The 26,397-nt window shown below is 41.3% G+C and overlaps 1 protein-coding gene across 2 annotated transcripts in view; it reads right to left on the bottom strand.

The window, feature by feature from the left end:
* The window catches only part of AFF3 (ALF transcription elongation factor 3), a 520,060-nt gene that overhangs the window by 107,183 nt on the left and 386,480 nt on the right, over window positions 1-26,397 (bottom strand). For both annotated transcript variants that reach the window (XM_078056810.1, XM_078056811.1), the window contains exon 11: window positions 10,991-11,042. In XM_078056810.1, coding sequence (XP_077912936.1) covers window positions 10,991-11,042 — 52 coding nt within the window. The remainder of the gene's footprint in view (window positions 1-10,990; window positions 11,043-26,397) is intronic.

Below are 26,397 nucleotides of genomic sequence, written 5' to 3'. Positions count from 1 at the left end.
CCCATTCATTTTCCACCGGTCTTGGTAGGTGTTTGATTATCAGGAATGCAACTGGGGTCCAAGTTGTGTGGCATATAAACGTGACTTTTTTATTGTATAAAGATGAGAGTCACATAAATGTTTTGATAGTTTTGTTGTAAATGCAACTTGTATTTGAATAACCAACATCTTAAGTCTGATTTTATGTTTCACTTAGACACCTTTTTTACTGTATTTGCAATATTTGAAGGTAAAAATAGGTTTGTAATGGTTAAGAGTCTTCTAATTGTACTTTGCAAACCAATTTTTTTAACATAAAAGAAAGTTAAATTGATTCTGATTGTGTGATGTATTAGCATTTTCACCTCTCAAGAGACTACTGCCTCAGGGTTTATATGTGAAAAGTGTTTTCACATATGCGATGTAATCACATACTCTTCCTTGAACTGCTTTAGACGTTTAAGAATGAACCCCATGTTGAAATAAGTGGTACCCGGAGACATGTTGTTGAATCGACCTCCCCAGAGAGACAGTCTGGCTCATTTGCACTTTTCTGGTGTGGAGAGGACGGTCTGGTGGCCTGACGTTTCGGGACCTGTCTGGTCTGCTTCTTAAAGATGGTCTTCTTTCACTCAGCCCAACCTGTTGGCTGCAAATCTGGTCAGGATGGAACTGGCAAGTGCCAAGGGGTGTTGAATGACCACAAATGATTATGCTCCATGTAGAAACAACAGGCTAAGAGAGTCTCCTGAGAAAAGCTGTGCTAGGAGATAACCAGCCCCACTTGGAGAAGATTTGGGAAAACACAAACAAAAATAAAACTTTCCAAGTGCATATCTGGACCAAACACCTGAGTGACTGTAGGTAAATCCCTCACTAAATGAAACCACTCAAGCCTGGATCTGAGTGATAGCATATACTCCAAGGAGCATCCACTCTTGAATGGTTACACTTCTGAAGAAGCTATTGAAGATAAAAACCATTAAAGTCACAGGACAAAGTACTATTCCTCTGAGTTAAATAGCTATGTCCTCTGGAGGGAGAATTCCATTTCCTCTGCCAACCAGGAGCTCTGCTGGCAGCCGTATTTGAGAAGAGCATGCCTATCAACTCCTGACGCATGGCCTTTCTTCTGTTCTCCAAATGGAGAGTCTATTTTGTGGGTACTGATATCCACCATTAACAAAAACTTGGCTTAGTTTCAAAAATATAGCTCCTCTATGAATTCTTGAACTTAACAAAGCAATGATTCTCTGTTTTTGTGTTAATTGTATGTTTGCCCAAATTTAATGGATCATCTTTTAATTTTCATATAATTTTCTCATTTCCTGGATTTCTGTTCAGGGTCTTCCAACCGAAACCAGTCACATCCTACGGTCCAGGCAGGTTGGGCACAACTAAACCTACATAAATCTCAATCGGGTCCTCAGAAGAAGTCTGAGAAAATATTTTAGGAAATAGGGTTGTGGGGCTTTGTACATCTGTGCTCAGTGACATTTAAGTCAGCTGGTAATTTCAATTTTGAAAATTATTGTTCATGAACATGAAACAAAGGCCATTACATTTTTGGTCATCTACTACCTATGCTCGTGCTTTTCACAAATGTGTATGAAGAGTGGCATGATTTCATAAAATTGGCCATATTAAGAGATTTTTGCATTTGCTTCTGGTGACAATGAAATTTCATTGATATATTATGATTACTTAACTAAGTTTTAGGACTGTTCTCCAAATAAAAATCTCCTGCTACACATTTGAGTCTCCACTGACTGCGACAGAAGTTTCAAATAGATGCTTACTTCATACACATGACGACCTGACAGGCAGTCGTTTTCAATTTGAGTTATTGCTCTGCTTCTATATTAAAAAGAAACTAATTCATCAATATGATTAAATTGGATATTTAGCTTAGGGATAACATTAATGCAAGACTAAACATAAAAACAAACATAAACTACTCTTCCTTTTTTTCTATTTTGCTATTAAGTTTAATATATGTAATATATGCTTCTTTTTGTACGTTGAGGGCAGAGCTTTTGCTGGCATTTAAAATTTACTTTAAATGTTTGAGGCTAAATTACCATAATGAATATTGCTAATGTGTCTTGCTTGATGTTCGGCACTTAGTAGGCATTCAAGTTGATTCTCAGAAGGACTCTTATGTAAAAATTTTTTAGCTCTTGTTTGACTACAAATAACATCTACAATACAGTTCATTTCTAATGGAGGAGGAACTTGATTTTGGAGCCTTGCCCCTCAAACCTGGTCCTGATTACTGCTTCAACTCCTGTTTATATAATTCTACACAAGTTTGGCAGGATTCAAGAGCACATACCAGGGTGTTGGCTTTTATGAATCTCCTGGGATGTGAATGTCAAGCTGACTGGATGAACTTTAGCCACAAATCCCAGACAAGCACAATGACTCTATTTATTCAGACTTGGCCACCTGAATGCAGATTGACTCTGTGGGTAATAAATTTTCACAGGCCAAGAACTCCGGCATCCACCGAGCTGATCCTGAGAAGAAAAATGCACCCAGGGAAGTGAAGCTGGGCTGCACAAACCTCCTATGTTTTTATTCCACGTCTGCATATCATTTAGCTAATTCATTTGGTCACTGATAGACCTGCACTGCCAATGGCTTCAGAGGTTCTTTTCGAAAGCTCTGCTTTCTGTTATGCAATTGTCATATTAAAAAGGAACAGGGAAAAAATGAACAGAGCCTCTTACAATTGGCAATCTGCTTTCTATATTACACCCCACACTGATGTGAGTTATCCAGTGGCCTCTATGGTAAAAAGCAGAGAACCGAGTGGGGATGTTTCTGTGCCTCCCCATAAGAAACCAAAGGTGACAAAAAGCAATGAGAACTGCAATTCAGTGCTCGGAGCAATTGCACCTACGATCTTGACATCTTGATGCAGTGAGGCTTTAGATTCATTCCGAGAGGGCTGGGATTCTTTTTGAGACACGGTTAGTACTTCATGCATTAAAAATAAGAACTGGCTCTTTAACTTGAAGATTTACATTAGCTACCTAGATATCTATTAAATTAATTGTGTGCTCTCCAAATATTGACTGGGGATTAAAAGGTAACTTTTCTTCATTGTAAGATGTAAATTCTGCCAGTAGGAAAATTTCCCTCTACAGATTATATCCAATCATCAGTGCCTGTAAAATTAAAATTGTCAGTTTGAGTGGATAAACCATGCTCATTTAAAGAGAAAAATGCAGTTATATAATTAAAATGAAAAGACTGCCTGATAACGTGTGGATAATGTAATTACTGGAAGCTGCAGGCACATATGTAGCCATTCAATTTGGATCCCTGCTTCTTTACTCTCCCTGAGCTTATATATTTGTCATCTCTGAAACACTGTCTGCAGTTGACACTCTCTCGGCTGCTTCTTGCTGAAAGTCTTAATCATCTGTTCCTCTCCTTAAGCCTTGGCTATAATAATTTTATCTAGATATTCGCTGTGTTTGACTTCCCAAGTTTTCCCTGACTTGAGAAGCAGAGCTCCTCTTTTTACCAAATTGGAAGACATGCAATATAATTAATCCCTCCAATTCCATTAAAAAAATTCCTTTAGTACTTAGTGACTTCAGGAATAGTTTTGTCTTAAATCTTCTAATTTCTTTGCATTCTTACATAAAAACATTGGCTTCTGGAATGTTAAAGCCAAGAGTTACAGAAAAGGGGATCTAAATAAATTGCTACACTATTGGTATCTTTCATTTACCCAGACAAACAAGAAGATGGATTCTCATATTATTTGTCCTAGTCCCAGTTTGAACCCCATCAAGTATGAAAATTATAAGAGCGAACATGGGAATATGCTTCCATTTTAATTATAACCCCAAACTTTCTAGGTAAACTCTGTCACAATCTCAGCTCTAGACGTTACAGTCAAAATTCTGCTATCCTTGAAAGGGAAGGCTGCAGAGAAACCCATTCTTTTGGTTTCAGAGGCTTCTGTTTGAGATAAATTCTGAACATTTGTAACTTCAACATGGCGTGGCAGTAAGCAAATTTAAGAAGTGGCTATAGACATTTCCATTGGAGATTGGATAGACCTTTCCTCCTAAATAGGTAGATTATTTGTACATTCATCTACAGCCACCTTAAGATTTTGGGTCTTATGTTTTTGTCTTCTCTGTCAACACCTTGGATCTTTGGACAGGACTAATTTGAAAAACCATAGTGTTCAGTAAAAGAATAAAGGCAGAGCCAAAGTTATCTTTGATACTGGACAACAAAAAGCAGGAAATCCTGTCAATTCAACTCAAAATTGTATGGGGATTCATGTACCCATTCAGCAAGTATTTAGCACCACTGCTGTGCCAGACACAGTCCCTGCCCTCAGGAAACTTCCAGTCTCGTTGGTAGAGACAGATATTTTAAGAAGTAAACATAACACATAACTAAAAATATGATGAGACTTACGAAGAAAGGTTAAGACAATTGGGAGAAGGACTAACTGGGAGGTCCGATTTAGAGAATGGGGAGGCCCCCTGAGAAAGTAAAAGTTATGTTGCACTTCCAGGATGAGTAGGTGTTGGTCAAGCCAAAAAAAAAAAAAAAAAAAAATAAGGGAGGAGAGGCCTCTGGAGGCCCTGAGGCAGCTGAGCATGGCTTGTTAAAGGAGCTGTAAGAAGGCCCATGTGGCTAATGTGCCATGAATGAGCTCAATGTGAAGTGAAGGGAAAGAAGGGGGTGAAGCTGGACTTAGTGTTAGTCATGCTATGGGCTCTGGATTTTATCTCAAGTGAAATGGAAAACCTATTTAAGATTTTAGACCAAGGAATGAGTTGATCTGATTTATATTTTTAAAATATTGCCATGGGGAGATTGCATTATAGAGAGGAAGAATAGAAATATGCTAGTGTCTACTAGATTGGTTTAGACTTGTCAGGATGGAAAGAGATGAAAAGGCTAGTATTTAATTTTGGAGGTTGAATTTATAGGCCTTAGAGATAAAATTAACATTTAAGTGAGGAACAGGGAGTTGTCAAGGATGAGCTCGGTGTTTCTAGGCTTGAACAACTGGGTGTCTGGCAGGGCTACTTTTAGAAAGGGAAACAATCACAAGAAGAATATATTTGTGTGTGGGTGGGTAAAGAATGGCAAAGACCAGAAGTCCAGTTCGGCACAAATTGAATTTGAAATGCTTGTGACACATCCAAGTGGAAAAGTCAAGTAGGTCTGCAGTTTAGAAGAGAGTTCTGAGCTGCGGATATAACTTTAGAAATTGTAAGCATATAAAAAATGAAGGTCATGGGAATGGAAGAGATCACCCAGACAGAGAGAGGAGAGAGGGAGGGAGAGAAAGGAAGTGGAGAACAGAAATCATGAATAAATGCTGAAAGACTTCAATATTTAAAATTGGGCAGAAGAGGAGCAGCCAGAAAGGAGCCTAACAAGAAACAGTCAAAAGGGCAGGAAGCAAACCAGGAGTTTAGTGTTAGACACCTCAAGAAAAGTGGGGTGATTGATAGTTTAATGCGGTAAGTCTTCTGGTAAGCCAAGAGACTGAAAAGAGCCCAGTATGTTTGGCTCTGTGGAGGTTACTTGTGACCCAATGCATAGTTCTGACAGGGAGGTGGGGCAGAAAGGAGTCAAAAGAACAAGGCCCCAAGTAACTGAGAGGAAATGGGACAGACTTGATAAAAAAAAGCAGCATTCTCATGTAATAGGAATAAAGGAGGGGATGAGTGAAGATAAAGATACTTGTGTGCATCTGGTTATGGGAAGAGGAGGGTTTCCTACTGGATGCCAGTCAGCCAGGGTATGCACTAGGATGAATAAGATACAGAATAAGATTCAGGTTGCTCACTCAAAAAGTCAGGAAGATAGAAAACAAAATCCTCCATTATCCACATATTATCAGTTCTGTGATGGAGAATACTCAGGGAGGAAACCTGTAAAATGCCATCACTAATGAACTGTTAATAAGTTATGTATATATAATGTAATTCCTAGAACAGCCATTAAAAAAGCTATATAAAGAGATACACTAAAAATATGACAGATAAATAAAAACAGAATTCTGTAGAATGTTCAAGAAACCTATAGGAAGTCAGGGAAAAGAAAACAGAAAAAGGAAAACAGAAAGAAAAGGAAAGTGACAGAAAAGCAAAAATAAAGTGACAGACTTAAGCCTTAGTATATCAGTAATTACATTAAATGCAAATGTTCTAAATACATCAATTAAAGACAGATTGGCAAAATAGATAAAAAAATGTGACAATAATATATTATCTGTAAGAAACTCACTTCAAATACACAGTATAGGTGGGTTGAAAGTAAAAGAATGGAAAAAGTTACATTATGTAAAACATTAATCAAAAGAAGGCAGCAGCAGCTATATCAGTATCAGATAAAGTAGACCTCAGAGCAAAGAAAATTACCAGAGATAGAGTGGAACATCAGTGAAATAGGTAACAGAGATTGAGGAGTGCACTTATATGATGAGCACTGGGTGATGTGTGGAAGTGTTGAATCACTATATTGTACACCTAAAACTAATATAACACTGTATGTAAACTATAAAAAAAAAAAGTCAATCTACCAAGAAGACACAGCAATCCTAAATGTTATGCACCAAATAACAGAGCTGTAAAATATGTGAAGCAAAAACTGATAGAATGGAAAGGAGCAACAGACAAATCCACAATTATAGCTGGAGACTTCAACATTCCTCTCCCAACAATTGATAAAGCAACTAGAGAGAAAGTCAGCAAGGATCTAGAAGAACTCAACAATAATATCAACCAACAGGATCTGATTGACATTTATAGAACACTCCACCCAACTGCAGCAGAATCTACATTCTTTCAAGTGCCCATAAGACATATACCAATATAGACCAGATCTTGGGCCAAAAAAAATACTTAGTAACTTTCCAAGAATTGAAATCATACAGAATGTGTTCTTTGACCATAATGGAACCAAACTAGAAATCAATACAAGTAAGATTACAGGAAATCTCCAAACATTTGGAAATGAAACACAACCCACTTCTAAATAATCCATGCATCAAAGGGGAAGTCTCACCGAACTGAGGGACAATGAAAATACAACGTGTCAAAATTTGTGGGATGCAGCTACAGCGTGCTGAAAGGAAAATGTAGATGCTTATATTATAAAAGAGGACAAACCTCAAATCAGTAATCTAAGGTCTCTGAAGAATCCAGAAAAAGAAGAGCAAAATGAACCCAAAGCAACAGAAGGAGGGAAATAATAAAGTTAAATCAATAAAATCAAAAACAGAAAAGTTGGTAGAGGATACCAATGAAAAAAAAAACTTGTTTTTTTTTTTTTTTAAAACAATGAAATTGAAAAACCTCTAGCAAGATGACAAAGACAAAAATAAGATCAGTCTCAAGATGAAATGGGATATCACCATCGACCCAGACATTAAAGGAACAATAAAAGAATAGAACTTTCTATATATAAATATGACAACTTAAATGACATGATAAACCAATTACTTAAAGAGCACATACTGCCCATAACCTACCCCATGTGAAATAACTATTCAGACAATAGAATTTGTGTTAAAAATCTCCAGACCCATGTGGTTTCACTGGAGAAATCTGACAGGTGTTTAAAGAAAAATTAACATTAACTTTATATAATCTCTTCAAGAAAAAACAAGTGCAGGGAACATTTCTCAAGTCATTTTATAAGCCAGTAATGCCCTTCTTTTAAAACCAGACAAAGACAATACAAAAAAAAGGAACCTTCAGAACAATATTGCTCACTACCATAAAAAGACAAACGTGGTGAGGATGTGAGCAACTGCAATTCTCTTACACTCCTGATGGGAGTGTCAGTTGGTGAAACTGCTTTGGATAAAGGTTTGAGATGAGCTACTCGGACATGCATATACCCCTCGGCCCTGATTTCTACTCTTGGTCATAGACCTAATAGAAATGTTCCCATATGCTCACCAGAAGACCTGTACAAGAATGTCAATGACAGTACTATTCTAATAGCCCCCAAATACCTTTGTGCCCAACGGGAGTAGAATGGGTAAGTAAATTAAGGTATATGCACGTGATGAAATATGACTGAGCAATGAAAATGAACATACTTCAATTACATGCAACATGGATGAGTCTCACAGACATAACACTGAGTGAAAGAAGCCAGAAACAAGAGCATACACTGTATGATTCCATTGATATAAAGTTCAAAAATAAGCAAAATTACCCTATGGTGTTAGAAAAACAGGAGAGTGGTTATTCTTCTGGAGGGCGGTGACTGGATGGGGATGTGGGAGACCTGAGAGGCTAGCCGTGTCTATATCTTGATCTGGGTGCTGATTATTACATGGGTGTGTGTGTGTGGTTTATGAATATTCATTACACTGTATTCATAGGTTATGTGTACTTTTCTCTATGTATGGTATATTCAGTTATAAGTTGACTAAAAAGCAAAAAACCAAAAGCCCATTGGTTCCGGTGACATGAAGATAACAGGTGAGCCCAAGTTCCAAGGAAGTGGCAGGCTTTGGGGATCTAACATTAATTCCCATTTTACAAATGGTGACCCTGGAGCAGAGAACACCTCGGGGACTTGGGCAGGGCTGCAAAGCTACTGAGTCACCAGCAGAGCAGGGATTTGAACCCAGGGAGCTTGGCTGCTGAACCTGTGCTTACTCACTAAACTAGCCTGTCTCTTCATCCTTGAGAGCGCAAAGACAATGAGGATAAAGGAAGCATTAGACAGAGTGTTCAAATGCATGTGAGTCTGAGGCAACTTGAGGAAGGGCAAACAGGCACAGCAACTTGAAGCTCTTGTGGATATCTTGTTGTCACAGCAAGTGACCAATATTCACAAGGACAGCCAGATGTCATGTAGGAGAAGGGTAAGGAGTTTAGTATTCTCTGTTTATTGAGGCAGGGAAATGTACAATACATTTTTGAAAGATTTTGGGTTAAGGGAAAAACTCTGATGATATCTGGCAGAATCATTTATGTGAAACGTTTAATTATCTCCCAATGCCAGAAAAATGCAGTGTGTGTGTGTGTGTGTGTGTGTGTGTGTGTGTGTCTGTGCGTGCGCATAAGCTCTACTCTTCAGGGGCACAATCATATTTTGGTCTTGGAGGGAAAAAATACCATATCATTAGTCTTTTTTAAAAGCATGGAAATTATGATTTTGTGATTAGGCCAGGCTATAATTATAGGCCAAAGCAGGATAACTTAATATAATTAGTGTTAGAGCAATCACTTAAACTACTATATACAAACCACCGTCTGGAGTCTTAATTATACCACTGTATAAAAATCATTCATTCTGTCAGCTGCTCTCATTGCAAACGATGGAAAGGTGTACACACAGAGGGACCAAATGTAAGAATAAAGGATCTAACCCATATATTCTCAATGCAATATTATCCATGGTCACAGATTAGAAAGCAGTAGCTAATAAAGCAAAATGATTCAACTTAAAGTTCTTACTGCCTTAGAGAATATGTCTAGTACATCCTTGATAACTAATTTTTTTTAAAATTGAGTTTTCAGTGGAAATATTTCCTGGAAATAACTCTGGAAAATTCCTTCCAAATTAAGAAAGCTTGCTGAATGCAATACTCTGTGAATCCCTTTTCTAATATAAAGGATACACAATCTACACATCTGATATGACTTAATCCACAATGTACATATCTGAACCTCTCATTGGGAAATACATGAAGACATGATTAGCTGATAGTCACATAGATGAGGAACCAAAATTAGGAGTGAAGTCATTCTCAGCTCTGCCAAGATTGCTGTGTTATGGATATCTGACTGTCCTAGTGTGCACACCTAGAAATAAAGTCATCAGTCTCTACAAAACCCGAAGCCTGAGCAGCTTTCCTTGCTCAGTTAACCTTTCTTCACTTGGCTGCTACTCTAGTTTCAATGCGAGTTCTATTTCACATCCAGGCCCTTCTTTGGTGCCTCACCTTCTTCTTCAAGGTGAACAAACTCCTCTGTGACCTCACAGCCATATTCTGCTTAGATGCTCTTCCTGGAAATGTTCCTTTGGCTTTTATTTCACCTCTGCACACTTTGTACATTACATGTGTTTGCATGGCTAGACAGCTGAATCCCTGTATGGCACTCCATGACACCTTTGTATAAAATTCACGATTCCAAGATCAACCGCATACTGTCTCCTATGGCATGGAAAAATAACTTCTGGAAAAACCTCTCCAGATTGTCTTTATACCTACCACATTTGTCCAAACTTGAAAAATTCCACACAGATAATAAGAAAAAGGAAACCGAAGTAGAGGAAAATCTATCTTTTGTGTTTTCAAACTTGCTTTAAAATACAAACATTTCCTGCAATGCAGAAGTTGAAAGTGATGAATGTTATGTGGATATTTTTCCACTTTGACTGATCAGAAAAGTATTTATAAACCCCTGACTGATGTCTTGAGCTTGTAAATCAACACCAGGGGAGAACACTTTAAGCACATTTATCATCTAAGACAAACAGCCTATTCAGAGCATGATTATTTTTTATTCATCATTTAAGTTTCACCTCTACGTTTGCTTCTTCTCAATGTTAATAATATCTGTATAAGACTTCTCAATGTTTAATGTTACAGTTTGCCTGTTGCATGCTGACAAGTTTAGGTCACATGGTTGATCTCTAGAAGACCAGTGAGCTTTGCCAAAAAGAAAAAAAAAAAAAGAAAAGAAAAAGAAAACAAAAAAATGGTCGATTTTGTATTGAAGTCTGATGTTAGTCGGCTTCCTTGTCAGTTCCCATTGTTGGTTTCAATGACACAAAAATCACAGCATCACAGTTTTAAAAGGGAAATTAAGCCCAAGATACTTTAGTGGACTGGCCCCATGGCATGGAAGCTCATAATTACCAGAGGGCACCCAGCATCTTAGAATACCACAATTTTGAATGTGTATGACTCAGTCAACTCCCAGGACAGCCCACTGGGTCAGTGGCTCTCTGTCACATTCAAAGACAGAAACATAAAATGAAATCTTACCTGCTCATTCTCCTCTTCATCACTACTTAGCTTAAGGTCATCTTCTAGCATTCTGAAAAAAGGAACAAAGAGGTACAGATACTTAGCAAATTCAAAATAATTCAGCACCAAACTATCTCTATTAGAGCAATGTTTCAATAATAAGTATATTTTATTTCCTGATTAATTACAAAAAAACAAAACAAAACAACAAAACCCAAAAGAAACCCTTTCCTTTTCAGTCTTTTCTTCTGATGTACTTAGGAAATAACAAACTGCCCCATAATGAAAATTAACCCTCACAACAGTCCTCATAGGATCAGATGGGTTGCTTCAAGAATATGAGGTTGTAAACCAACAGAATCAAATAGGTGCTTTTGCTCGCAGTTTGAATTCCAGTTACTTGTTCAGTGTTCGGCATGTGACAGCGCTGTGCTATGTCTCCATGATGATTCATGGTAAACAATCAGAGAACAGGTAGAACTCTGCCGACAGCAATAACACAATAAACTGGCGCTGTGAGCGGTAGCTGCTTAGGTCTCCACCAGTCAAAGATCTGGAGAAGACATCTGCCTGAAAATTCTGCTGGATGAGGAAGACCAAATGGGAGAGAACTTTCCGAAAAGACTCTGTGAAGGCAACTCCCAAGTGCCCGTTGGCTCTGTCAGGTTTGCCATGGTGGAGGCAGTGGGGAAGGATACTTTTGGGTCCATAAGAGTCCAAAGTAAAAACATACAAACAGAAATTGAAGCCCTCTTATTTCTGATGATGATAAAACTGTATTCTTAGTAGCACTGCTGAATTGTTTATAGGGTAATAGTTTTCAGGTTAATTCATTTCAAAAGAAATCTCACTCAGAAGGATACTCTGTAATGCAAATGAATGCAGGCAGAGCTGCTCTGTGGGGGTGGGGTGGGGAAGAGTCCATTTCTGATGGACCCCGGGTGTTCCAGGAACCAGTCTGAAGACCACTGAGCTCATGTGCTTGAAAGACCTCCTTGAAGTCACCTTCCAAAGACTGTCCCCTAAAATGTGCCTGGTTTCTTTAAAAGCCAATTATAGGCCCATCATCAGTATATTCCTCTGAATATTTTTATAAGTAATTTCAGTGATTTTTGGGGTGAACTTGGGGTAAAGACTTGCCAGGGCAGCATATGGACCCAGTTTTGCCCCAACTGGGCATTTGTTTGGAGAAAATCACTTAACGCCCTCACCCCTGGTCCCATTGCCTGAGTTGTAAATGACAGGTTATGCTGGGCAATCTCTACGGTCCAGTCCTGCTTTAGATTCCATGAGTCTAGGGAATAAAGTCGCCCCCTCTTTCGTAAAGTAGAAAGACTCTTGTATTTGTCGTAGAGAGCACAGCTGAGATATTTCTAAGCAATTATTGGTGTACCATGTAAGCTGTAACCATTAGGACACCAGATCTGTTTCCTCACAGGCGATGGCTAGTCTACCAGTATGGAGAAGTATCACTCTTTTAGTATTTCAACCAAAGGCAAACCAAGAAAGCACCAGCGAAGACTGCAGAGATATATCCCCAACTGCCCTTTGTCTCTGTTGGGCGTGTCATCTGTTCCCTTTGACCTCACAAACTCCTACCCTTAGCTTCAAAGAGAAGAGACATGGTGGTGATTTATTACAGTATTGTTTGGGAAGAACCTTCTAGGAAGGGGACTGTGTTTTCTTTGTCCTTCAGTCCCTAGTGACTAGCACAGTGACGGCACAGAATACAATACCAGTTTGTTGGCTGGGCTGGGGCGCCTTCCCCAAGCCTATTCTCCTACCAAATGGCACAAATGCCTTTCTGATGAAAAAGCCCAGAGAAGCAGGACCGTATCTTGCCTCCACCCCTCACTCTCTCTTTAGGGGTAAACTGCAAGCTGCGATTTGGTTTCATCTCGAGGACTGCCCTGCAAGCACTGGGTGTTCCAAGTGTGGGTGGTCCTGTCAGTGGGTGGGAGGAAGGAGGGGGGAGGTACACACACAGTCCTCGTTAACAACCCCTTTGTTGTTGTACAGAGGTCACGTTAAGGGTGACTGGGAAGTTTCATCTTTATACGGGCGATAGCATGCATAGACTTGAAGGCCACTGTCAACCCGAGCAAGAAACCCCAACATGCCCCAAAGCAAGGGATCTCAGCTTGGCTGCAACCCAGCCATGTGACTCAGTTACCACATGAGGCTGGCAACACTGAAAGGAACCACAACAGTAAGAACAGTGTGTGAGGTTCTCTTTTAAGGTGGGAAATACAGCTTATTTTGGTTTATTTGAAGCATGTGCTAAGTGTGTAAACATCACTGGGTGTTTGTTTGAATTTCATACTGTCTCTCACATCCCCTGATCCTGGGTGAGTCACACCTCTGGGCCTCGGCTTTGTCATTTCTGTATTTGCTATCATCTCTAGAAGAAAAGCAGTCAGAGGTCCACCTTGCTTTGTGAATTTTTTATATTTAAAAAAAAAAGAATTTATTGTGTTTCCGGCTGAAATCTAAAAAAACTAAGAATCAAATGTAAGAATACCTCGTATTCAGGAGAGACTTCCCGAGAAGTTATAAATCCAGTTAAACTTCCGAATCTTGAAATGGGAGGAAATGGCACTGAAACACTAAGTCCAGTTCATACACATCCCACAGCAGCCCTGGGACTGTCACCACCTCTCTGCGCCCAATCGCCAGCAGTCACGCACCAAGGGAACGGATGCTCAAGGCCATCCGGGAACACAGTCCAGCCCTTGTGCTTTATTCTGATGGTCACGGCGGAACCCGCGCGACTCGACATTCACTGCGTTCTTGAAGCCTGGCCTAACAGACTTGAGGGGGAGGAGCCAGAGTGGATATCTGAGGTTACAGCTGAACAACAAAGCATGGTTGGAGAAGAAAAATGCAGTAATCCCACAAGATCCTAAGAAACGTCAGTGTGTGGAGGGTGGCAGGTAGACCGGAGGCTGGGGTTAGCTCCATGCAAACACACAGAGGGCACTGTGGCCATTGTGCCCCCAACTCCAATCCTACCCATTTGAGAACATTTTATCATCTATTTCCGAAAGGAATAGATTGGCATGAACAAAAAACAAAGGTTTAAACCAAAAGTAAAAGAAAATCCCAATTAAGAGTTGGTGAGGCCAACGGGCAGAGGCGGGTATCTCCAACTCCATTTGTGAAAAAAGGAAGACAAAGTCTCCGATGCTCGGAAGGGCTGGAGGCAGAGTTTGGGATGGGTCATCTGTACATCAGCACAGGGCCTGTGCTTCGGGATCATGCTGGCTGCCCTAGCCCTACACCCCTGCATCTGAGCACCACCGGGCCTTCCTCCAGCCAGTGATGCCCACCCAGCCAGAGCCACTCCCTTTCACGTGCCCTTAGCCCTTCCCCTTCTCAGCGCCTCGGAGCCCCCGCAGGTGCCTGAGCTGTTGATTGGTAGCAGCGCTCAGCATTGAATGGATGTTCATGCCAGGCCGGCTGAAAGCACTTTCTACACGTTACCTTGCTCAATCCCACGCAACTCCTCCAAGGTGGGCGCTACTGCGGCAGCAGGCAGGCCGAGGTGCTCCGGGCACGGACTGTGCAGACGGGCTGCCCAGGACGAATCCTAGCGCTACCACTCAACTAGCTGAGTGACTCGATACCTGCCTCCACGGGTTTTCCAGAGAAATCATTACACAATCATTGGAAAGTGCTTAGCACAGAACCTGGCACAGAACAAGCATTCAATAAATGTTCGTTTTTATTAATATTCCTTTTTTTTTTTTTTGTCTCTGAGGGTAATGCCTTAGAGCATTTAAGGAGTTTGCATGGGTAAACAGTTTGGGAGAAAAGCTCTTTCTATAAGAATGCCTTAAATCTAAGCCCTTTGCTCTACTTTCTGGACATCCTGAAAAGAAAAGATGAGACTTTCTAGAGGTTACGGATGGGGTAATGTATTTTAGGTTATAACTGCTGCCGTGGTTGTTTGATAGGACGGGGCTTACTGCTACAGTGGACACAACGCATGCCCGTCAGCCTCAGTGCACAAGGAGATCTGCCCCGAGGGCCAGGAGGCCCCTAGCAGGACCCACTGAGTGATGACAACAGGGATGTTGAAATAAAACAGACAATAAAATGGGACTTTCTGAAGTAAGGCCAGAGAGCAGAGGTGCAGCCAGAGGTGCCAAGAAACCTGGACTCTGTGCCCGGAACACCTGATGTGCCGTCACTGCTGTCAGAAGCACTCCAAGGTCGGGCCCCATGGTGACTTACCCGCGGAGTCCGAGCCAGGTAACCAAGAACTGAGACGTGAAAGGACGCAGGCAGGATTTTTAAACATGCAATTAGGTGATTAAGATTCTACCTATCTTTCCCTGGGGAACTGCGTTAGACAACAGTTTCTTAAAATTTTTGTCCCAGGCTTGTTATCACTCGCCCGGGGGAGCACCTGGGGCAAAGGTCACGAGGTTTTGAGGCACGGGCTGCAGGTCCCATGCTCTCACGCACGGAGGGGGCCTGGCATGGACGGCTTCCAGGGGAGGGCGCGACGAGGCTTCCGAGCTCTGACGAGCGAAGCAGGCACAGACAGTTCCCTGTGAGGTCTGCCGAGGACTACCTCAGGTAGTGAAGGATGAACGGCAGCACGGCCCCCCACCAGCAGGAGCCCTGACACCTCTCGGCTACCACTACTCCTGCAGTCACATGGTAACGGGGGGGGGCAGTGGGGGCGGGCGCACTGTCCCAGGGCCGGTTCCCTCACATACTACATTCAGATCAGCACTGCCACTCGGCCATTTAAAAAATGCCTCCAAACTGTGAAGCTCTCGCACACACAACTGTCACAGAACCCAGCCACCTCATCTGGAGGTATCTGCGGGAGAGCTCAGGAAGGGGACGAATAAAGCCCTTCCGACTTTAATATCTGATGACCGTAACTTTCCCACGGGTGGTATTTTTTAATTGGGCAATAGATACACTTCTGTTGTTGCCAGTCCTTACGTTTCTGAGGTACACCACTTCTCAGGGAGCATAAACAGTAGCCTCTCCTTAGCAGATGGCCAACTGCCTCTCATGCTCCCCTATTTCTTCACAGGTACTGCAAACGGGCACATTAACTACCTGCAAATGTAATGGCAGTCATTTCACAGAGCAGTGGTTTTTAATTAATAGGATTTTCCCGGAATTACTTGCCATTTGGGGCCCTTAACAGATCTGAATCCTTTAGCCCTTTAAAGTTCATTTCATTTTGCTTGATCTTAATGGCTTTTAAAAAATCTGACTTTTAATTGGGCTGTTTGATTTTCAGATTTGCTTCTATAGCTGGTGCTACGACTGTCTACACCTATTTGAGATTTAAAGCCAAAGACAAATGTTTATGACTCCCCATTAAACATATTCATATATGCAAATATCTATTCTAGCAATTAGCTGTGCACGATAGCCTACTCGTTATGCAAGTGCACCCCTCTGCAGGTACTCCCCAAGCCATCATTTCTACTGCTCAGAACATGGGAAGGAAGTTATAAACCAGCTTTCATTCTGTCTGAAGTCCACTGCTCTGTCAGGGTCATTGCTACCATCTGCCTGGGCTTATTTTCACAAACAGGTAAGTACTTTCCTCTCTGCATTTGTTCAGAAGAATTTAGCTTCTGCCACTTCAGTCAACCGGGAGCCAGGAAGGCTAGGATAGGCTCGCACTGGGGGTTGGTGATTTAGTGCATCCAAAGCACAAATGAAGTAACTTAGTCTGGAAGCAAATAGAGAAATCAGGAGTAAGACAAAGGGGGTGGTCTAGATGACCTACGAGTTTTCAGCTCTGATGTTTTCCTATCCATCTTTTGAAACAATGGTGGTTCATAGGGAGATGGTGTTTGCTCACACGTATCTCCTTCCTGGACTTCCTCTTCCGGGAACTGTTCCGGTTGTCAGTGAAATCGACAAATAATCTGATTCTGCCATGTTCATCCTGTGGTGGAGGATGAAGGTGCACTGTAGCTCTTCTGTTTATGACCTTATTTTCTCTTAGGGCCAGTAAGTTCCAATGGTCATTTTTTCCCACTTACAAGCTGAGTGCACCTGCTACCTTCTACACAGGCCTGTCTTCCCTGGGGGCCAGCATCTCATTTCCTACCATTTAAGACTCTCGCAAAACACCAGTCTCATTTTGAAGACCTGCTAAACCCTGGTGAGATATGAGATGAATGTGTGACTTTGAAATCTCAATCGAGCAACTGCCTTTCCCAATAGGACCCGTATCTATTACATTAATATAGAATAAATGGAAATCAAAGGAAACTGAAAACCAACACTAATTAAAAAAAAATATAGTCAGTGGTACTAGAGTGTGGGGTGGATGAGTTCTGGAGACCAGGCGGCTCGGGAAAAGCTGCAAGGAGGAGGGAGTACCCGAAGGGCTTCAAAGTCCTAGAGGAGGCAGATGATGTCAGGGACCTCTATCCTGCCCCACAGAAGAAGGTTGACAGCCAAGCACAGAGTGCTTGGGAATGGAGGTAGTTTATTTCCCTTACTCTCATGGTATTTTTTTTGAAGTAATACATACACATAGTTCAGAACTCCCCAAATAGCATAAGGTATACAATGAAATGTCTCCCTCCTGGCCTTCTTCCTACCCTCTTACTTCCTACTCTCATCCCCCAAAGTCACCCCTGTCTGTAGCTTCTTCTATATTATTTCAGAATTTCTTTATGCATTAATAAGCAAACATAAATACAGAGCATTAGATCCACCAGGGTAAGTACATGACATTAAAGAACAACCATAGTGGTGGACAAATACTATGTTAACTGGACTCTAATTATCTGGCTGTGGCAGGCAGCTTCTAAGATACTCCCAATGATCCCGCCTCCTGGTATTTATGTCCTTGTGTACTCCCCTCCCCTGAGTGTGGCTGTACCTAGTGACTGGCTTCTAGTAAACAGAGGAGGGCAAAAGTGATAGGATGTTATTTGCCAGTTTAGGTGACCTCTGCTTGCTGGCATGCATACTCTTATACTCTTCTTGCCAGCCTGCTTGGATGGAAAAAGGCTGCGATGTTGTGAGCTGTCATATGGAGAAATTCCCGTGGCAGGGAACTGGGGGGGCGGGGGACCTCTGGCCAACAGCCAAGGAGGAAGTAAGGTCCTCAGCCCAGCCACCCAGGAGGAACTGAATCTTGCCAACAACCACACGAGTGAGCTTGCAAGTGGGTCTCTCCCCAGGTAAGGCTTGAGATGACTACAACCCACCCACACCTTGCTGCCTTGTGAGAGACCCTTAGCCAGAGGACCCAGGTGAGCCATGCTCAGATTCCTGATGGACAGAAACTATAGAGTAATAAATGCTGTTTGAAGCCACTAAGTTTTGAGGTAATTCGTTAGGCTGTGAGTAATTCATATGCTAGTGGATGATATTAAATATTTAGTGTGTCCCTTTTCAAGATCATTCTCAGCTGCTTGAGCTAAAAGCATTAGTAGCCATTATTCAAGCCGTCCAACAGAAGTATAATGTGGGCCTAAAAGGTAATTAAAAAGTTCTAAAAGCCATGTTAAAAAAGGTAAAAAGAAACAAGTAAAACCAACTTTAGTAGTATGTTTTGCTTACGCCAACATATCATTCAACATGATAATATACACATTTCAAATGCTCACTGGCCACATGTGGCTGGCTAGTGGCTCCTATATTGGACAATGCAGGCTCATACTTTTTGTAGAAGGTGAGGGGTGTTCAAATCTCCTGGAGGTTTTGTGTTTTTCCCATCTCCACTCAGCCTTCAGTCCCCCATTTGCTTCTTTCAGATGTCAATCTTCTCTAACACCTCCTGCTTTTAACAGGGTACACTGAACAAGTCTGTGACAGCAAAGATCCCACTAACTTAGTGTGTGTGCAGGAGCTGAGGGAGGAGAAAGGAAAGGCTTTGGTCAGCATCACTGCAAACGCGTACCCCCACTGACTATCCTTCACGGAGACTGGGATCCCAGAGGCCCATTTTGTGCCAGTTAAATGTTTTAATGACCCATCTTTGCTTCTAATTCTGATGAAGCTAATTACACATGGCATGACACTCCACAATGTACATGGAAGCTTCTGGCTTCACACAAGAGCTGGAAGGTGGAAACCTACACCGAGCTGCAGGTGGCCCACAAGAGGGCTATGCTCAGTGCAATGTGTTTAGGAGCCATGGCCTAGTTTGAAAGCAGAACAGTGGGCTGCCTTGCAAATACACCTGTCAGAGGCTGACTGGGCAAGGGAACTCTGTACACTTGTTGCTCTGACTTCTCTCTTACCCGCTTCTCTTGCATATAGTAAAGACACAACTCACAAAAGCTGGGTTTTTTTTTTTTTTTTTTAAGTTGTGTATTTTTAAAAGTGTGCTGGTTGTTTTTTTCACTTGGAATTGCAATTCTACCTAGGGATGCTGAGTGGCCCAGAGGGAACTCTCCAAGTGGAATGCTGGGCCCGTTTTCCTTGAACATCCCATGGAAGGAAAGCACCCAGAAGGATGTTAAGTGCCACACACAGCTCGTGTGACCATGAAAATATGAAAATGCTCCATCTTTTCCATTTAGGGCAGTGCAGTCCACTGTTATAAAGGAGCATTCTCTGAACACATTAGACTTTAAAATTGCTTCCTCCGGAAAGCAGTATAGGAGAAGAGGGCTGTAGGTACTCTGTCATTTCTATCAAAAAACATCCAAGGCTTTAGAAATAGCACTTTGATAGGGAATGCTTTCTGCTCAAAGGCAGTTTAAAAATTCCTATCCTTGTTTGTTACAAGGACTTCTAGAAAATTAGTTCCTGAACTTGATGTTCTCGCTATTAGAGGATTCAGTTTCTGAGCAAATTCAAGTACGGCTCGTGAAAGAATAAGATCCTTTTCCAAGCAGACACCAGAAGAGAGGTCCAAGGACCCTGACTGGGAACATAAAGTTTTCTCGGCTGCACGGATCCGATGATGGGCATTTCTTTACTTAATTCTCTCTGAAGGGGAATTTATACCTAACCAGAGGGGATATAAGATATGTACATATATGGCTCATGTTTGTGATGTTGGATATTAATTGGTTGTCAATAAATTAGTAAGCTGGTTGCCTATTCTGTTTGCTAACTAATGGTTGGCTTATTTAATTGATAATTTTGACAGTAAGAATGCACTGAACCTAAAAGGGTCAGGCATCTACTAGGTTAAGATTTGTTCTTTGGTTCATGATACCAGTTTTTGCATTTTTGTGGCTATTGTTATTAATAAGTTAATTGCCGAAAGAGTCCCTAATTGAGAGATGTATTTGAACTGATAAATTGTTAGGATTAGAAAAGAGAACCAAGCACAACCTTCTAATTAGCAAATGCATGCCCTTTAAGCTACACCAACTTTACATGTTGCCTGCGAATGGCATAATGCAGTGGTTTCTAAACTTTACTGCACATCGGAATCACTTGGGATCTTTGAAAAATACTGATGCCTAGCTCCCACCCCACCCCCCATATTCTGATGTAACAGGGGTATGATCTGGGGATCCATGGCTTTAAAAGCCTCCCAGGTGATTCTGATTTACAGCAAAGTTTGGGAACCCCTATATAACACAGAACTGGACAAAGAGTCAGAAGACCTGCATGCCTTCAACAGTTCTGGACCTAAACTCTGAAGTTTTAGTTTACTCGTTAATAAAATGGGATGATAGGGGTGCCTGGGTGGCTCAGTCAGTTAAGCATCTGTCTGTGGCTCAGGTCATAATCCCGGGGTTCTGAGATCAAGCCCCACATTGGGCTCCCTGTTCAGCGGGGAGTCTGCTTCTCCCTCTCCCTCTGCCCCTCACCACCCCCAGCTCATGCTCTCTTTCTCTCACCCACTCTCTCTCTCTCTCAAATAAATAAATAAAATCTTTAAAAAAAAATGGGATGATAGTTGATTCAAATGAGCCAATAAAGGTAAAAGCACACTGGAAATTGCAAAGCCTTATAGGGGCTTCTCAGCAATGGGGTTAGCATTATCTTAGGTGCTTTAAAAAATATTGATTCATTTTGCACAGTGAGGGAAACTATCAACAAAATGACAAGGCAACCTACTGAATGGGAGAAGATATTTGTAAAGGACATATCTGATAAGGAGTTAATATCCAAAATATATAAAGAACTTTTACAACTCAGCCACAAAATACAAATAATCCAATTAAAAAATGGGCGGAAGACCTGAATAGACATTTTTTCAAAGAAGACACACAATGGGCCACCAGACACATGAAAAGATACTCAACATCACTAATCATCAGGGAAATGCAAATCAAAACCAAAATGAGATATCACTTTATACTTGTCAGAATGGCTAGAATAAAAAAACACAAGAAATAATAAGTGTTGGCAAGGATGTAGAGAAAAAGGAACCCTCATGTACTGTTGGTGGGAATGCAAATTGGTGCAGCAACTGTGGAAAACAGTATGGAGGTTACTCAAAAAATTAAAAATAGAATTAGCATATGATCTAGTAACTTCACTACTGGCTATTTGCCCAAAGAAAATGAAAACACTAATTCAAAAAGATACAGCACCCCTATGTTTATTGCGGCATTATTCACAATAGCCAAGATATGGAAGCAACCTAAGTGTCTATCAACAGATGAATGGATAAAGAAGATGTGGTGTATATACACAGTGGAATATTACTCAGCCATAAAAAGAATATCTTGCCATTTGTCACAACATGGATGGATCTAAAGGGTATAATACCAATGAAATAAGTCAGACAGAGAAAGACAAATACCACATGATTTCACTCATATGTGAAATTTAAGAAACAAAACAAACAAATGAAGAAAAAAGAGACAAACAAAAAAACAGACTTATATTCGGAGAATAAACTGGTGGTGGCCAGAGGTAGATTGGTGAGGAAGATGAGTGAAATAGATAAATGGGAAAGAAAAAAATACTGGCTCATGGGCCTCATCCCCAGAGAATCTGATTTAATTGGTCTTGGGTTGGGCATGGGCTTCGGTATTTTGACAGGCAGCCCAGACGAATTTACTGCTCAGCCAGGGTTAAAAACCACTGCCTCAATTTCAAGTGAATGATCGCCTTCTCATTAAAGCCATCTCCAATCCACAGGACAGAATTCTTCCCATCTTACCTAATTTTGCACAGAATTAAAGCACTAGAGAGGACTGCTTGTTAACTCATCTGGCTCCACTTTTCCCTCACCTTCCATTTGAGTAAGAACGCTTCCAAGGGAGAGGTGTGTTATACCCAGGATAAGGCACAAACCCATCATTACTAATGAGCTAAGGAAGTATTGTTAGTGTTTTAGAATTCTTCAATGGTGGTTTTCAGAAACCATGGACAGTGCGGGGGCACCTGAGATTGTTTTCTGTTCCACAGCCCCTGGGAGGAAATACAGAAGGTTATAGGTTATCTTGCCTTTTACATTCTCTGGGGAAGTCCCGAAACTTTCTTCAAGACGAAATAGCACAGTTGACATCTCAGCTCCCTTTTAAAGCACTACCCTGTACCACAGAGGCTGGAGGCCTGGGAACTGCACTCCCTGCCTGCGTGGTTTTGGCTAGATGTCACCAGTGAGAGGCACTGAATAGGGTTTGGGAGGTCAAAGAGTAATGGGAGCCATTCATGCTCCCAGGGCAGTGAAAGCAGGTGTATAAGCTTCCGCAGAAGGCAGATGTGCTGTCTGCCGGTGGCCTCCAGGCATCCTTCTGTAACACTTTAGGTGCTGCAGACTTCTGAGATTATTGTTAGCAGTTTTCTGTAATTCTGGCTTTACTGATTTCCTGGTGGCTCCATGCTTGTAGCTTCCCTAGCCCTCCTGATGGGTTATGCCCTACGGTTAGTGCCTTTCTACTTAAAATACCTAGAGTCGTTTCTCTTTCCCAGATTGAACTCTGACTTACATGTACAGTAATTAAGAGCATGAGCTCCGGAGTCAGAAGGCCTGATTTATTGATGTACATCCTGGCTCTGCCACATACTAGCTGTGTGTTCTTGTGCAAAAAATCCAGCATTGCTCTGTCTCAGTTTCCTCATCTTTAAAACAGGAAAATAAGAATGTTTACCTCCCAGAAATATTGTGGGAATTATATGGAGAAAATGCATGAAACATTTGTATAGTACCTGTTACACAGGACTCACTCAATAAATATTCAATATTATTATTGGTGTTATTTTACCCACTCCATCTTCTAACAATCGGCATGCTATAATTTAAGACCATTTCATTTCTAACAGCAAACATAAACTTCTTAATTTATTGACAATCTCCAAAGAACAGTTGCTAGTGATATAAAGTTGAAAAGGTTTTTGCCTTCAAGTGGCTTACTGCTCTTTGGAGGGAAAGGCCGATAAGTAAACCCAGCAAAGATATAAAAAGTAGAAGCACAAATAACCATCTTCTGTCTTTGTCAGACAACGCTGGCCCCTTTTATCTTTCCTCACAGGTCTTATTCTCCAGGCTTTGAAACATCTCTGTAGTTCTCTTCTCTGTCTACTATAAGTTCTCTGACATCCTTCCGAATGCAGAGAGTCATGTGAGGGACACAATCCACTATCCAGGCTTTCTCAGGATTAGCTGCAGCGGGAGAAACACCTGTCCTATGTTGGAAGTCAAGAGTTCCAACAGTTCTCCGTCTTGTTCATTACGTTGTTCCCTTCCTGTCCATCTGCCTCTTTGTTTAGGATACCCACAGGTCATTTGAGATTCATCACCAAATTTTAACAGCCTTGCCCTGTGCTCTGTGGACCTAGATGACCATTCTGGCTTCTGTGATTGTGGAGGGGACCAAGCCAGAACTAGATACTGCAGAGATCCCGCCAAACCCCCATCTCAAGTTGTCCAGTCTCCTGGGACGTACGCCCTCAGGACTTCTGGCTACCTGTGACTAAGCTGCAGGCTTTTATACTAAAGCCACTAATCCTCTTTGCCACAAACACAACAAACTGACCATTTAAATGCAAAGAAGAGAAGAGGACATCCACGTCCCATATTAGAGAAAAAGCATCCTATTACATATTCATTAAATCGGGAGGTTTGTATATGATACTCAAACTAAGGCATTTTCATAAATACAGCTTAATGTTACTTTTGTAGTACTTCACATATTATCTCTGATACTTCCAGAATTTTTCATTATAAAATTAATTCAGGTGGTCTGAATATATAAAGCAGATAATCGCAATTAAAAAAAATCTCATATATACCAGGATTAATTCACTACTTTTTTTTTTAAGTGAATAGGGTTGAAAATTAGGCCAAATATATTAAATGTTCTATACTCATTTTCAGGTATGCACAACTCGTTTTTGCAATGGGAAACAATTACCCATTCAACATGCATCTCTATCCACCAATTACATCCTTTCGGGAGTTGTTCCGCTCGTGGTGATACAGAATGGATCAAACAACTCATGCACATTAAGCCCCGCCATATCTATTGCAGAGGAGGGTTCCATTCACTGGACTGGAAACAGGGTCACAGGCATCAGTCAAGGTCACTCCACAAAAAAGTTTCAGCATTTCCTCATGGTTTTAGATCAGGTATATTTGGGGATTAAGTCAAGATGAGTAGAACTGCAGAAGGAAGTTGCTGCCTATCCAGCTTTTTACAGATTCATCTCTTTGACTTTCAGGTGGCAGAAAGAAATCTCAAGTGCAAAGAAAATAATTCATGTGAAAAATTTTAAGTGGTAGTGCATATTTTTGAAACAGAATGTGACTGCAGAGTAGTGTTTGTTCTACTTACTGCTAAAGAAAATAACCAGTTGGCGCCTGGGTGGCTCAGTTGGTTAAGCATCTGCCTTTGGCTCAGGTCATGATCCCAGGGTCCTGGGATAGAGCCCCGAATTGGGCTCCCTGCTCAGCGGGGAACCTACTTCTCCCTCACCCTCTGCCCCTCCCCCACCACTTGTGTTCTCTGTTGCTCGCTCTGCGTTCTCTCTCAAAGAAATAAATAAATAATAAAAGAACCAGTAATAATCATGATAAATGCAGTTACTATCCTAGAGGTCATGGTGTAAATTCTGCTTAAGTGGGTCTGTTCATTGACAGAAGACAGGAGTAGAGATAGAGGGAGACAGGACCCCATGCAGATTTCCTGAGTTTCCAATTTTAGATGGGTCAGGAGTCCTGGTTCATAGTTTTTCATTACAATGGTAGAAAATCAGTTGAGCTCAGGACCAACACTAGACAACACTGCAAAGAAGGTGCACCTTGTTTTTGGAAACCTCTACCATTCTAGGTGCACCCTCTCCCTCTTCCAAGGTTCATACATCCTTTCTCATGCAGCATGTTCTTTTTCTGTCCCAGGATCCCATCTGGGATAAACATACATGACATTCAGTTGTCATGTCTCCTTAAGGTTCTTCTTCTCGGCTGTGACAATTTCTCGGTCTTGCCTTGTTTTTGATGACCCTGATCATTTTGAGGAGCGCTGGCCATGTATTTTGTAGAATGTCCCACAGTTTGGATTGTTTGATGTTTGTCTCATGATGAGATTGGGGTTCTGGGGAGGAAGACCCCAGAGGTAAAGTGCCATTCTTATTTCATCGTATCAAGGGTGCCTGTTATCAACGTGACTTTATCACTTACGATGCTAAGCTTAATCACTTGGCTGAAGTTGTGTTTGTGAGGTTTATCTACTGTAAAGTTACTCTTTAACCTCCTTTTCCAGACTGCATATGGAAGTCACTAAGTAAAACTCATGCTTAAGGGATAGGGATTCCACCTCCTTGAGGGACAGTATCCACAGAAATTATTTGGTATTATTCTGTACAAGAAATTCACCTATTCACCCTGTTTATTTGTTTATTCAATCACTTATTTATATCCATATGGACTCTTGCATATTTACTTTCTGTACTGGGTTACAATCCAACACTAGTCAACTATTTCTCTCTTTTTTTTAAAGATTCATTTATTTATTTGAGAGAAAGAGAGAGAGCATGGGGGGAGGGCCAGAAGGAGGGGGAGAGAGAATGTCAAGCAGACTCTACTCTGAGCATGGAGCCCAACGTAGAGTTCCATCTCCCGGTCCTGAGATCATGACCTGAGGCAAACCAAGAGTCGGGCGCTCAACTGACTGCACCACCCAGATGCCCCTCAACTACTTCTTAATCACATAAAAAGTACTAGACTGAGTAGTCCTTCTGACACTCTATAGATAGAGCCAAGGGGCAGAGTCACAATGTGTTGCCAATGGTAGCTATAGACATAAATCAAAGGCTTGTCATTATCTGTGCAAAGTGATTAAAATCTGGCCAAAGAGAGTCCCAACAAAGCATTCAGACTCTGATCAGCAAGAACAGGATTCTTTCTAAATGACAGATGTCTGCATATTCATATGCATACGCTAAGGCTATCAGAGATATTCAATTGCCAAATGAAACAGACACCTTTGATTCTTTGTCTTATTTGTTCACATTGATTTATGTGACATTCATGTAACACTCCTTCCTTAAAATGTTCCCTGCCC

The sequence above is a fragment of the Halichoerus grypus genome, chromosome 10 (genome assembly GCF_964656455.1).
Source record: "Halichoerus grypus chromosome 10, mHalGry1.hap1.1, whole genome shotgun sequence".
Taxonomy (NCBI): domain Eukaryota; kingdom Metazoa; phylum Chordata; class Mammalia; order Carnivora; family Phocidae; genus Halichoerus; species Halichoerus grypus.
Note: the sequence above shows the minus strand (reverse complement) of the source record. Positions and strands in the feature narration are given on the sequence as shown.